Source organism: Euwallacea fornicatus, chromosome 9 (assembly GCF_040115645.1).
Source record: "Euwallacea fornicatus isolate EFF26 chromosome 9, ASM4011564v1, whole genome shotgun sequence".
NCBI classification, from domain to species: Eukaryota; Metazoa; Arthropoda; class Insecta; order Coleoptera; family Curculionidae; genus Euwallacea; species Euwallacea fornicatus.
Window position 1 is genome coordinate 1,578,134 of NC_089549.1, and position 15,656 is coordinate 1,593,789.

At 36.4% G+C, this 15,656-nt stretch overlaps 2 protein-coding genes across 2 annotated transcripts; both read left to right on the forward strand.

Annotated features, from left to right (window-relative positions):
- The first annotated feature begins 2,150 nt into the window (after positions 1-2,150).
- Positions 2,151-4,539, forward strand: LOC136341061 (uncharacterized). The gene is made up of 5 exons (XM_066285649.1): positions 2,151-2,299; positions 3,388-3,654; positions 3,755-4,039; positions 4,099-4,221; positions 4,279-4,539. Exons 1-5 carry the CDS (start codon positions 2,233-2,235, stop codon positions 4,458-4,460), a joined length of 924 nt encoding a protein of 307 aa, XP_066141746.1. The 5' UTR covers positions 2,151-2,232; the 3' UTR covers positions 4,461-4,539.
- Positions 4,540-7,717: 3,178 nt separating this feature from the next.
- On the forward strand, positions 7,718-11,892 carry LOC136341060 (uncharacterized). Its single transcript, XM_066285648.1, has 5 exons — positions 7,718-7,876; positions 8,572-8,841; positions 11,110-11,394; positions 11,454-11,576; positions 11,627-11,892. Exons 1-5 carry the CDS (start codon positions 7,810-7,812, stop codon positions 11,818-11,820), a joined length of 939 nt encoding a protein of 312 aa, XP_066141745.1. The 5' UTR covers positions 7,718-7,809; the 3' UTR covers positions 11,821-11,892.
- Positions 11,893-15,656: the final 3,764 nt, after the last annotated feature.

Genomic DNA, 15,656 nt, shown 5'->3' on the forward strand with positions numbered 1-15,656 from the left:
ATTGAACCACTTTTTGATGCAAAAATTTCTACTGGTGCAACAGTGCCTTATTTGGCGTCACAATAGATGGTATGGGGAATGGAACAATAGAGTAATGAGAAAAGCGATAAGGTGAACACCGCTTTAGAAATCGTAAACGACGTAGTAGAGAATAATGAAAAAAGGGATCAAAATAAAGCAGCAGATACAAATGACGCAAATCAGTTGCTCCGAAAGCGGCTCAATTGGTACTGAATAAACAATGATCCATGCCATTCCTTCCAGACTTGGAACAGTGTGGAAATCCATTGTTCCTGAAGTTGGTTAATGTATCTGAGCCATTTCGAACTGCGGATAAAACGAAAAACAACAACAATAATGGACGTGACAATGTTTCGGTGCGGCCACTATGGTCTACGATTGGTCGAATGAGGACACCGTTGGTACGGGAAAAAAACCAATAGGTCTTGCTCACAAGAGCCACTGTGTATCTATCCAATTTACCGTCATTAAAGGGCAATTTGCGCTTGGCGACATCGGCCAAGTTTTTGAGACTTCACATCGATAACATTTGTAATTAAATGTGTATGTTCATGATACCAGAAAATTCTGCTTCGTTCGCTATTCAATGGGAAGTTTATCAACCTGTTCAGCGTTAGATAACCAAGACATGTTATTTGTTTATTGCAACAGGGTAGTACGACCAATGTCAGGCATGCGCAGTACAAATTCACGTAGGGGCATGTTAGCAGGGTTCTGGCTGTAGGTCCTGACCGCAATTTATCGTCAGGAACGCACGATGTTTTCCTTTAAGAATGAGGATTTTTCCGGAAGGCGCTACCCCAAAGTAGGTATGAAACTAGAACTTTCAACTATCCCATGCCAAAACGCAGATTCTCATCGCATGAATCAGGAGTGTATCATAACTGTTGTTTCTTAGTAAAAACTGAACGTTATCTATGATAGCATGGAGTACTACTATGGAGTAAAAATGCCTATTCAATATTTGGTACATACGTATAGGACGTACGACTTTTTTGTATTAGGACTGCAGGGTGAATTTACAATACTTCTTAAGGAAGACTTCTTTCTTAAAGTTATTTCACTTCAACGCGCGTTTGTTTATTACTATATTGGCATAGAATAGATGATGCACAGCTTGATATTCTCGCTGGTACCATCTTTATCCTACTCGTTATGTTATTATTATGCGGCAGTGGCTCTGAGCATGCTCAGCTCGGCGGCCAAGTCTTCTTTTCATAATCTTGTAGGGGTAGAGTAAGTGCTTTCCAGCTGGATGTTCTCGCTGGTATCCTCCTTACTAAGAGCCGAGACGGAGCCAAATCCATCGCGAGGCGAGGTCAGGCAATGTGGGACTAAATCGGGAGGTGCTGCATCGAGAAGATTCTATACTTTGATGCTGGCAGTATGACTGTACTAGTGACGTAGGGGTCGAACTTGAAGTTCAGCGATCAGATACGTTTATGAGTCATCTACTCAAACACCACAACCCGATTTACGTTGTTATTTATCTCTAACGGCTTAGACCACTCGGTTTCGCGACAACGTCACATTATTATAATTTTTTTCACAAGAAAATGGCTTTGTGGTCCTCCCCCCCATGGAGGGGGAGGAGGGATCGCCTCATCTCCGAAAAGACAGGTATTAAAAAGATGAAATTCGGTAGGATTCGCGTGATTTATTGTTACAGCCTTTTCTCTTTATTATTATTATTTTATTGTTTTTATTTTTTTTACTCGAAAATGCCTTGTCACTCCCCTGTAGGCGGGTTGTTATTCGGAATCGCTTCATTACTATTATTACTCAAGAGGAAAAGCGAGCAAAAATTCATTATTATTTTAGAAATTTTTTTAACGAAAATTTATTTTTAAATTTGATTACATCATTTTTTCAAATTCCGCCCCGGCATTTTGTTGACCTCTTGCCCGCGTTGGTTCCTAACGTAACATACAGTATCCTTCTTGGATCGTGACGCAAAAGATTTATGGATAATTGATAGTTAAAGGTGAAAATTTGGAGCTATAAACTAACTGAGATATTTTACGTATATATAACGAAAGCGTTGCAAATTCGAGTGCTCCAGCCACTCGTATATACGTGAAACCATACACATGATATGGAACAACTGATTTAATAAAATCAATTGTGCTTATCTGTATTCCGATAGGCCAAAGGTATATAAATATCTGATGCATTTATTTGCGACAAATTGTCGAATCTACTGCCTACAAAATGAAGTTTCTGGTTCTTCTGTCTGTTGTGGCGTTATCTTGGTCTTCCGCCAGGTCCGATCCCTGCGGTAAGTATGAAAAGAGCCTTTTTCTCTCGAACAAAAAGTTGTTAACAACATGCAATGGGTTGTGTCATAAAGTAAATAAAGTGATTTTTTTATCTTAGCCTTGTTGTGATTTCCGATTTCAGTGATGCTCCTTATTGATATTTTACTTAATACACTGTGAATAATCAATAGTAAAGACAAATATCGATTCGGTTGTGATTTCTTTTGTAAATATTCAGATTTTATTTTAGAATTGATCAACCATTGTTTCGCAAACAATTTCGGGTATGTACAATAACTTTGTTTCGAATATTATTTAACAAAGCAATTTTAATTTGTCGAATAAGGTCCTCTTCATTTTCTGACGTTATTTAATAAACTTTATCCTTAATAACACCCCATATGGAGAAACCCATGGGGGTTTAATGAGGGGATCGTGTCGACCCATACATAAAACCATTATTGTTTTGACTCGAATTTCGGTCATTTTGAATATTAATAATTTTAAGAATTGACTATTATTTTGAGATTTTAAGTTTGTTGTTTACTCGTTCATGTTCGTGTTTATAATAAAATTTCGTTCACATTTATGAAAAAACTCTGATGATGGTCTCTTTTAAACCAAAACGCTAGAAAACGTTATTATATGACACATCGTTGAAAAGCCGTTAATGAAAGTTTTCAAAATTTTGCCAAAACTCATCTTGGTCCTTGTTAAAAACAACATAGTTGGAGTCACTACCTCGAAAACTAGCTCAACTATAAAATTTAGACAACGCACACGTCACTAGCCAAAAAAAGTGTCAAACTTTTGCATGAAACATTTTTTAAGACCTTTAGTCTTCAATTTACAATGAAAATAAAATTTTGCATTTTTCAAATTTTTCCCAATATCCCAAAAAACAAGAAAATCGGCAACACTGTTTTTCAATGTTAACAAAGCTCCAAGCTCGACATATTTTCTCGAATTTAACCCGCCTCGCCGTACTCATCGTTTCGGAGATAGCAATGGTATCTCACGACATTTCATACACCCTGTATATAACATATATAAATTACTTTCCAAATAGAAACCAAAATTTATATTTAAATATTTTTTCTCATCATAGAGCCTGGGAAAATTGATGATATCACATTGGAAGGCGCAACTGAGATTTCGTGGGTGTCCAACCCCAATGGGTGCAGTGTCGAAGAGTTCCTTATAGATATTATTGATAGTGAAGGGGGTGTAAATCTAGCTTACCATGACAATGAGACTAAATTAAAAGTAGATCTTGAATTGTGCAAGAAATACACATTTGACATTCGTGCAATTACAACAGAGCATGTATCGGGACCATCCAACAAAATGGATCTCACCACTAGACTTACGTCAGGTATTAACAATGTTTCAATTTTTCATATTTCATATAAATTATGTTAATATTCATTTTACACACAAGATATTTATGTTATCGAATTAATCCTTTGCTGTAGGTGATAATGTTGGAGTTGCTTTCACTGGCATCACCAGCAGTACATCTGGTGTTACCTTTAACTGGGATCTTTTGGACCAATCAGTAACTAGATGTATTACCGGATATAAAGTGGTTTATTGGAATGAAAATGACTCTCCAGTAAACACAGAGGTAACCACGCCAAGCTTCACAATTAAACCCACTGAATCTTGCATGAACTATACCGTGATAGTTAATGCTGAAGTTAATGAGGCAAAAATAACACCTCCATCAATTCAAGGAAGTATTAGGGCAATTGCCACTAGTAAGTTTCTATCGTTTTTATATATGTCCCGTTGCATTATTTTTTAATTATTTAAATAGGTCCACCAGATATCCCTAGCCTCACCAAAGAAAATATTTTACCAGAGAGTGCAGAATTTCTCTTCACTGTGCAGGCTTATTTAGATTACAGATGCAGTTTCACTTTAGTTGTGAGAATAACTGGTAAACTACGTTGGAGCGATAATAATCAATGAGTCATTGTTGTAAACTTATCTTTAGGTCCAGGACTCGATGAGAAGTATACTCTTGATGTAGTGGACAATGCTCAGCGCAATCGTGTCCTTCCGATCGACGTGGACAATCTTACGCCTAATAGTGTTTACGATGGTCTCGCCTGGACTGTGAACGACGTGGGAGAATCACAGCAATTAGCTTTTCAGTTTACAACACCGAATAAATAAATCACTCAATAGAAGACGCTAGTAAATTTATTTTTCATGATGGTTAACTGGGTGTAAAATAAATCTGAGCTAAAATCTACATGGTTTTCTTTATTTTGTTGTTAAGCGAGTCCTTTGAGGGGTCTGAAAACTCATAGAGTGATTGTCGAAGATGACCCTAGTAGAGAAAGGGTGAAACCCGGAATGATTCGCCTCTAATCAGGTGGTGCGCCGGTCAGTTCCCAATCTCTCCCTCAGACTTCTTTCTTTTACTTCACCATTCCTTTATCCAGAAGTTACATATATATACATATATATATCCATCAATTACGATTCCTTCTCTCTAGAGTACACAGGGCGAGTTGGGAGGATCGTGCCAAACTTCAGGGGCGTACTGTAAATTAAAAATGACTGTAAAAAACTTAAATGTTACTGTTCGATTTTCATTTGATTATAAGTTCTAGCATAAATAAAATTAAAACATAAAATTTTAAAAATTCATAAATATCATACAAATTTTTAACAAAATAACATTTTTGAAGTAGAAGTCGATACTTTTAATCATTTTTTACTTCATCTATGAAGAGCGTTGCGCCCCTGACTGTTTCATGTCTTCCCTTAATATCATCTGCAGCATTTCTATTATGTTGAATTAGTGCATCTCGAGTGTCCACTTACAATCAGTAGACTTCGTTTCTAAACCCGCCTCACAAAAAATAGTCTAATGATGTGAGGTCTGGAGATCTTGGAGGCCAACTGATAAATGCTGCAGAAGCTGTCGAGCGGAATTTGCATATTCTAAATTTGAACGAATGTTTGGCATTTTGTGACACATTAATTGAACTTGAAAATAAATGTTCCATCAGTATCAGTATCACTGATAAATAAAGGCACTGTTATCGCGAAGAGAGCTCAAGCAAAAAAAAAAAATTCTATAACCAGGGAAAATCGGATAACAACATTTGAGTGTTTTTATATTTATTTTTCATATACAATAAGCTCGTGAACTTTGGCAAGATCCGCCGCCAGTCTCACCCTGGGCATATCAGCAATCGAAAGACATATCGGCACAGTGTCAAGTTTAAATACAGGGCGAGAATATCATCAAAATCTAGGATTTGTCGTCTGAGCTGCTGTAAGTCCTTAATCACATATGCATGTAAGATAATCTGGGAGGAAGATTTCGGTTAGTGCTTGACAACATTTTAATTTTTTTATAATGAATGGACCTTCGGACATCTAGAAAACTAGCTGCGCCTTCGCTATTAAGTTGTTGTCCACTGGACATGGCTTTCCAGTTGATGGTAAATTAAATTTTGTCCATAAATATGCAAAAGCAGAGAGTTTGGGCATCTCTTGTACAAGGAGGAAATTGAAAAAAAATAACTTGTTGCAGACTTATTTACGTCAGTGAAGTCTCTAATTGCGAATTGCCTCGATGTTCTTCAGTTTAAAGGACGATAGCGACTTTAATTCTAGAATACAAGCAGAAACCAAAACAAACACTTTCAGTGCGGTATAAGTGATTCTAGCTCGTTTATAGATGGTTTTTCTTTAAAAATCTATGGACATACAAATCACAAAATACGGATAATCTGCGAAGTAAAAAGCTGGGAGTCGTGCCAAAACACTCTTGAGACAATACTAACACGAAACTTTCTATTCAAGAAAAACAATTTGGAAAAAAGTGGTCAGTGGTGTCAAGTGGGGAAAACACGGGGGCCATCGAACCCTGATGTCGAATTTCGGTTCTATTCATGAAATGCGGATAATTTAAAAATTTTCTGAAAACTAAGAGTACTGACATATCATTGTAAACACGGATTGAAATAACATAAAATTCAATCTATTCCTAATGCAGGATTGCTAAAATGACTTAGAAGCGACATTCCCACTAATTTTAACTGTGATTAAGATAGAGTTAAGCTTATTTCGATTTCCTTATATGAGGATATTTCCTATGAAGCACTCTACTTCTCAAAATTAAGGATCTAGTTACTGAAATGAGCTTGATAATCACCTATGAGGTGAAAATTCTCAATTATCCTGGAAAGTTTCTTAGTATTCTGACTGCTTAATGTTTCAAAACCTAAGGAGTTCTACTACCCCCGTGGTTATAAGAGAAGATTATACTTCTTCGTTAAGAAACATTCCACCGTTCAAGGTACATAAAGTTTCAGTTCATTGCTTAATGTTTGTTGATATTTCCACGGTAAGGGGGACATATTTTAAAGACTAATTTCACATTCGAAAATATCAAGAAAAGTTGGTATATACATGGAGCCACAAAGGCCTTCTAAGAGAGCTACCGCCCTTCGAATATATATATATATATTTAATTGATTTTGACTCAATTTCAGCATCTCACTTTGCAATATTTCCTCTAAAGCGACATATCTCTTAACCGGTTTGTCCCACGATAGTTTCTCAAGAGTACCTTTTCTATGCAATTTTAAACAATAAATCATATTATGAGAAAAGTTAAAGGATACGTGAATATGTTAAGTAAATGTAGCTCCCCCCTGGTTCTGCACGCCATTCCGTATTTCATGGGGACCACCTTCCAAAGGCCATAGCTCCCTCAGGAGACATTTTGCGGATCCACGTTTATAACAAGTTCTCTTGATATTTTAGAATTTAAAATCAGTCCTTAAGGTATGTCCACCCATTTCATTTACCCCCTGTATAAAGCGTTTGTAAAATGTGTGATCCGAATTAGGTGTCGGTTATTGAAGTTTGCGATGTTTCTGAAATCTGACTACCATCATAATGATCAAGACCCCTCATCTTCGCATCATGATGATGGGGAGTCGAGTGAATATCACATACTTCATTACATACATATACACTACCTTCATTTCACTCGAAAATAAAAATAATAATTTCTGTGAATCAGAATGACGAATGGTATATTCAATTTAGGTTTGTAATGGATCCGATTGACGCAATATATAGTAACTAATACGAACATTTTTGTGGTATTTAAAAGGTTGATTGCTAGATATTGAGCTAGAACATAAAAATACGTCATAATTTTTAAATTGATGAGATTTTCGTAACGGCTGCCAATACCTTTCCCCTTATAGCCTTATGGGTGTTTTAATGATCTTGAAGCCTAGGAAGCTCTAAATTGTTATCCTGATAGTTGTGGAAAATAGTGAAAACTTCGTATTTAGACTAAATTGATGTTTCCGTCAATTAATGCACGCACTATAAATTGCAGATTGAAGTGTCTCTCATCACTATCTACGTATGGCAGATAATAAATAATTGATGTTATGAAATCAGTAATATTAATCTACAGAATCGATAGCAGACAGAAAGTATATAAGCTCTCAATGCACCTTTTAAATTGTTTATTTGCTTCAAAATGAAATATTTTACTATTTTGGCAATTGTGCTTTTAACGACTTCCTACGTTAGGTCCGACCCTTGCGGTAAGTAATAAGTAGCCTTAAGAAGAGATAAGGACGTGAAAATTCTTGAACAGTTTTGAAATGCTTTTAGCTATATAGCTTATACCGTATACCGGGTGTCCAGGCTAACCCTGGACACGGAAGATTAACATGGCAAAATGGTTTTTATTTTTTTGCGTTTACACGGATTATCCATTTGGAAAACGACTCTAATTACAAAACTGAAAAAAAAAATTGAAACAATGGTCACTCTTGACTGCTACGATTTCCATGCCAAAGCTTTGCAATTGGACAATCTATGCAGGCGAAAAATGAATAAATAAACAAAAACCGATTTCCCATGTTGATCTTCTATATGGAGGGTTCGCCTGAACACCCAGTAAATATTTTTGTACTTCTCGCCTATTTTGAAATTTAGTGAAAACTTATAAATCAATCAATTTTGATTGTGCAGACAGGTTTATTGAAAGTTGAAGTGATGCTTCAGATTCTGTGATTTAGCATGGTCAGAGTTTTGAATTTAATGATAATACAATATAGTATGATATTCGTGGTAAAAATTTCTATATGTCCAGAAACTATCTTTTTTGACCTTAATCTTGTTCACTTGTACCGACGGACCTTCGAACACCCAAGCACTATCCGCAAGGTATTAGTTGAAACTAGTTGATTTTCTCATGGAGATGTCTATATAATTAACTGTTTTCCATCTTTAGTTCCTAGCAAAGTTGAGAACATCACCATTGACACCAACTTTCGCCTTACATGGACCACTACTTCTACGGGCTGCACCATCGCTGAATTCATAATAGATATTAATGATTCAGTTCAGAAGATTCCGTATACGTACACGGTGAACAAGTCTGAAATAGACTTAAGTTCCCTTTTCTCATGCCAAAACTACACTTTTAACATTCGTGCGATTTCGTACGACCACGTTGCCGGACCAACCACTGAAAAGGACCTCTTCACATACATCTCTAAAGGTACTTTTCCATTAAGTTTTATTTATTTGTCGAAGCTAGTGTTTTTGCGCTGCACTTGCAACTTCACTTCTCAGTGATGATAATTGCGCGGGCCCTAAAATATAGGGCATCTTTTAGGAATTTTTTCAAGTGAAAAAAATGATTTGAAATGAGGAAGGTAGTGCTCAAGATTTTGCTCGGATTTGGATTTCGCTTATTCCTCCAATAAACATTAACGAACGTCTTTAAAATAACCAAAGTGCACCAGTAACAGCATAAGAGTCGCAGATTGCAAACTAGCAGCTACCACAGATCATGCGCACATGCACTGCACATACATCGGAGTGCGAAAAGTGTACTTTTCACATGTCAATCAAACAATAATAATATTGTCTCTTTCCAGAGGAAAATATCCAATAAACTATATAACAGCTTATTTGCAGACTTCGGTTAAATATTTAGGCTTAATGCCTAAAGAGAATTTCATTATATATTTAACGTTATCATAATAATATTTTTAACAAAAGAAAAGTTTCTGCAGATGAACATAAAAGTAGAAGATATTTGGGGCAAGTTCACAAAAGGAACGAGCGTTCAAACGGAAACAAAAAGAGGATATTGGGCAACCCGGAGACACGTGTTTCTAGCTATTGGTTCCATCAAACATGTTAATGTACAAAATGGGTATACACACGTCCTGCTGCGCATGTTCGGGGAGATATTCACGTGCGGTTGTAGCTTGAGAAGGATGGAAGAAAAAAACAATAGAGGACCACAAGCAGTTTGGGTGGTTCCACAATAGGCTGAGCTGATACCTATTTATGGTTCCCTTTTTTTCCTTCTATCCTTTCCAGGCTACAGTCGCATGTGTGTATCTCTTCGGACACATGCAGCACAATGTGTGTACCTCCTTTGTATGCGCATATGCCTGATGAAGCCAGTAAATAGAAACACGTGTCGCTGCATTGCCCAACGTCTTCTACTTGACCACTCATTGCTTTTGCGGACTTACAGATAAGTTTTGCTAATTTAATAGTTTTAACTGAATTTTGGGAGTTGGACGCCCGTCAGGTTTGATTTTAAACTGAAGAAAAAATTTAAAAATCGACACGATATTTTCTTTTGGATCCATGCGATAATATTATTCTCGTTCAGCTTCTGACAAGTTAGGACCAGATTGAATGGCAACAGCAAGTAATCTGCGATTAATAGAAATAGTAGGAAAAGTCGGTGTGAAAACTATTTATCACACTCATAATACTTGCTTTCAGTTCGTGGCAGCGGTCTATCTCAGCGATGTAAAAAGTGCTATTTTTGGCACCAGTTGCAAAATATACTACGATGAAGAAATGTACTTTAACATTGTCGAACTTATTATTTTCTTGTTACCTAATAATAGACATAAGTAAATTAACTTTAATACTCAATGTTAATATTTTTACATAAGAATTTCATGGTTGAGATGTAGGATTAATTATGCAAATTATAGAACCGCCTGTAGCGTTAAATCGTGCAGATTTAAGGTTCCCTCGGCTGGGCGATTTCGTCGCGCCACTGATGAGCGACATTCGGTCCATGTGTCGCGAAGCACAAAACCCGCGACAAAGACCGAGTGGCACCACTTAGTGGCACGATGAAGTGCTTAGTCTGCCGAGTCCTTGCGATTCCAGTCAAGGCTTCATCTCTCAATTGGAACACAAAAAAATTAATATCTTGGTTAAAGCAGAGTGTGACTTGGAGTTGATGAAAAACACTGATGCTCCGGGTCCTAGAAGTAAAAATGAAAATCGAGGTTTCAGAAGAGTTCAAGGTACCATACGGAAAAACTATTGCGAACCAAAAATGTTGCGAGAAATCTGGAAGAATGTAGCTCTGCTGAAGAGCGCTGTGCATTGACGGTGCTACAGAAAAAGTCGCCACACCAGTTCAATTGAAAAAGTAAAAATTGATATACAAGAAATATAATACTACATGAACAATCGATAAATATATTAATAAATAGTGGGGGGAGAAAGAAGTAGACGAAAACTGAACAGTAAGCACGTCTCTGCTATAATTTTCTAAAAAATCGAAGCAACTGAAGATATCGACCTTTGGGCCAAACGTTCTAATTAATGCCAAAAATACAAGAAGCTCTTGACATTTAAAAAAAAAAACAGAAAATTAGGTTTGCAAACCGGAAAAATCTAAAGCGATGAATGCAGACCAAATAACACATAAAGTTGTCCGTACTTTGATCTATTGACCCCAGCACATCTTATTACAAAAAATGATGATTCCTTGTTCCAGATGCCAATCTTAAAATTTCACTGGGTACCACCTCAATCACTTCAGATGCCCTTTCGTTCCAATGGGAATTGGAAGATAGTTCTTTAGTTACCTGTGTTTCGTCCTACGAAGTGACCTATTTCTCTGAAGACAGTGAACCTGTAACTGTATCCCAAAAAGATACAAAATTCACAATTCATAAACCTGACCCGTGTATGACCTACACATTTCAGGTTAAGGCTGTTGTTGAAGACACTGCGGCTTCAGCTCCTACAGCTCAAGAAACAATTAGAACAATGCCAAATGGTAGGTCTTGCATGGAGTTTGCTATTGCTGTTTTATAACTAACCTAACCCATCTAAAAGCACCACCGCCTGTTCTGCAACTTGTGAGTAAAGACACTAACACCACATCTGCTGACCTCGTCTTCAATGTACCCTCTTATAAAACATATAGGTGCGAGTTTACTTTGGTAGTCCAAATAATTGGTAAGTATTTTTTTGTAATCTCTGGAAAGGAATGCAGCTGTGAATTTTAGGTGTGAATCATCAGCAGCAGTACAAACTAACAGTAGAGGGTAATGATCATCGCACAAATCCCGTTGTAATTCACGTAGACAACCTTAAGAAAGATAATGTTTACGATGTCTTCGTCTGGGCAGAGAATGAGGCAGGAAAGTCAAATAATGTCGAATTCCTGCTTCAGACACTTGATGACAATTTTGAAAATTAATCGAAGTTGTTGTGTTATAGTGAACCCACAATATAACATGGTTGTTACCAAATAAAAGTATTTTTAAACGTTGCTTTTTTTAACATTTTTCAGTAGTTCTCCAGACTTTCCTGAGCCTTGATCGAAATATCCATTTACTCTTGTAATTTAATTAAATGGTATTTACCTAGATGCTGAAGAAGAGGGAGTCAATAATAACCGGCACCAATTCCAGCTCTTTTCATTCCATCCCTGTATGCTTTGCAGCATTTGATTACAGGAACTATTATTTGGTTGCGATCGTGGAGGACAGACGTTATAGCATACGCTCGGTAACGTAAACAATGCTACGCTCTATTACGTACACTAGTTCTTGGCGACGGTTAACATTACGAGAACCTCTGTTAAATTTATAGTTATGTTGTGTTAAATCAGCAAACAATTAAAAAATGCTGGAACAACCTCTTTTAAACTGATGACCAAGATGAAGATGAAGGTACCTAAATGTTAATTAGGGAATAATTGCGATCCAATGTTGCTGTTCTTGATTTATTGAAAATAGTGAGTCTCGGACAATAGATGGTCACGTATGTCTCGGAAATTTTCAAAAATCTATTTTCCTGTAAAGTGTCTTTTCTGTGTGAAATACGACTTAATGTTATTAAGGGAAGTTGTTTAGAATTAAGACAAACCCATAGACCAAATTTGATTTTCGAAAAGGGATATTATGTTTGAAATGAGTCTTTAATCAAACAGGGCTGAACCTCATAATACGAAAATTTTAATCGATTTTTTTTTAACCTTTTACAAGAGTCGGTTCACATATCTGGGGATACACGGTATTTAAATTTCGTCCGCTAATGTAAACATTTCGATGATGTGAACTGCAGTTGGTTTCAATTAGTTCATATTATCGAGCATCTGTTGCACCACCTATGGGCAATCAAGTTGGATCGTGATTTTGGAATATCGTTGATATCTCAAAAACCGATGGGTGCTGTTTAAAATATTAAAATATCAGTTGACCATTTCAAAGACTGTATAAGCTATGCAAGGATAATATGCATTAAAAATCTAATTGAAAGTAGTTTCAAGTATATCTAACTCGAAAAATTCGTCTGCTAACTTATACATGATTACCCATCTGTCTCATCTGAAGCTTCCTGAATGAATTTCCATGTTTCTTCTTGGGCGGCTCATATATCTTAAAAAGTAAATTCTTGAAGTAAATATTGATGCATCATGTTGAGTATTCTCAGGTTCACTTATGCGTAACGATGATATATTTTCCTAAATTGAGAAAGTCCCTTTCTCGACTGTGGTTTTGTCTACATATCTCTAAAGTAAATATGTTATAGAAATAAAGCTTGAGCTTCCATCAAGCATTTCTTATATTGACTTGAGAATGCCAAATTCTCGTGACGAGTAAATACTCGTATGGTACTTTAAAGCAACGGAAAAACGTAAAGTAAATAGGCACTTCTTCCATTGATCTTTTATTTCAAATAAATAGTCTCTAACTAAGGGAAGGACTTGCGAAATTCGATATTCAAAACAAGTTTTCACCTTTTTCTGTATGAATATTTCTTTGACTTCTCAAATGAATAAACAACATTTTCTGCGACTGCTAATAACCTCCGTGTTTACCGCTTAACGTTACCCTAAGGTCCTTAATTTTCAATATTATTTAGAAAATTCAGCAAGCTGCCTTTCGTATAAATATTTGCAAATATTGAGGTATCAAATTCTCTAACACACTATTAGCTTTATCCAAAAATGGTCCGGGAGATCGAAGAGCAACGAAATTTACAACTTCCTTTCATTGAATTTAAAACTTTAAGAGCTTTCTGACGAAGCCAATGATGGAAAGTGAATTTGAGAAGTTCGGGATGGTTCTGTGAGGAGATGAAAATAGTCATTTTCCTATCGACTTGGAGACGGACGAATACACTTGAAGGAGACTTTCTCGTACTCGCATTTCAGTGCCTTTTCGTGCACCCGAATAGAAAAAATTCAAATATTAAAATTTGAAACGATTAAATTACTATTTCAGTTTTAGAAGTGAAATTTGCATCTGTCTGTTACTATTAGGGCCCCTAGACGAATCTGGGGTCAACTTTACCTGGACGATAATTCCGTGAAAACGCGAAACTCACCATAGTTCCCAGAAATTTTATCTGGTGGCACTCATAGTCTCTAATGAGAATCACACCTTAAAAGTGTACAAATGGACTAAATTACACCAATTATTATTGTAACTACTTTTAGCCTTATTTGAAAGAAAAGGTTGCCATTCTAAAATTCTCACCTTGTATGGCACGAGCCTAACAACAGGTAAAGATCACTTGGATTATAGCTGGAGAATCTACCTGGAGCAGGTTAAAAATGTCCATTTAAAAGAATTGCTAATTCTAGCCAGCTTCTTCTGCAATAAACGACCTAAGCAAAGCATGTAAATTTTACTTTATCTGCGAGCAGCAGGTCAAAACAGGCACGAGCCAAGAAAGGTATAAGGAGGGCATTATAGCATCCAAAAGGTCCCATATGGGCAGGTTAGAAACATTCTTTTCTTTTCTGCTCTCGAGGAATGTGCCGGGTTTATGATGATAACTACTTAGGCGCCATGTAGCACGTTTTTCACACCTCTTGAACCCTCGGTTGGTAAAACCTACGTTTAGCAGGTATGCTAAACCTTTTTTAAAAAATTTGGCTTGCTTCCATACCACCCGTGGTACTTGGAAAAAGGGTACCTACTTCCTCGCTTGAGTTATTATTTTCTCCTGCTTCCGTGTGAATTGGAAAGTAAACTTCTGGTAGCTCGGTTGGTTGCAAGTACTTGGTATGAAAAGGTTGACTGATATGAGTTTTCCAAGCTAAAATGCTGGTTGTCCATTGTAGGAGAGATATTCTGGGAAAAGAATCAGTTTTATAGTTATACTAATGGAGATGGACCAACTTCCGTAAAAATATGATGAAAATTACAGATATACTGGAAGTTGATATCAACACTCTTATCTCAATTCATGATTCGTTCCATTACTGCATTTCCGAAAGTACATTTTCACATGTTTTTGGGGTGTTAACGTTGGAACACAGCAGGTTTTCCACATTACGATAAAAAAACGGCGTCGAAAAGGCCTTACAAATCGTCAGATTTGAACCCTTTGGATTATTTTTTGGTCACTTGAACTAAGCTAAAAAACTCCAGTACAAAATGAACAAGATCCATCTAACAAAAACGATGTTTGAACCGTGTGCTGTTATAAATCTGACACCAGGTATATTCGAAAGAGTTCGCCAATCGATGTTAAGGCGAATTGACGTGTGCGTTGCAGTAGGCGGCAATCATTTTCGGCAATTATTGTTAATATTGTTAACGTATTTGCAAAAGTCGTTTAGTTTTAGTCTTGTAGATGATCTAAGTCTGTCACACCATAATACAATCAAGAAAAAGGCACATTTTGCGGTTTATTTTTCCAAAACTCTCGGTAATTCAACTTACAAACTTCCAACGCAGGTTTAAGTTTAAACCCATTTTTTTTTCAACGCGGCTTCTTTCAGCGACAAATAATAAAATTCGTGGTTAAAAAATATCATCAAAATACCAAAAAAAAAAATGTTGTTGAAGCCCTGTATATCAAGAAACAAGCCGATACGAACCCATGTTCTCATGAATTTTTATCTTAAAACTAGTCAGAGATTCCCTCTTTAAAGTTTGTACCAGTACTTAATAAATCCCCTGTATAGCAGCTCGTGACAGACCATTTTTATTTTTCATATGGTTCTGCCCAAAGAATGAAAAAAAAATGTGAATTTAATCGCGTTATGCATAATAAACACCCCTTTAAATCACCACA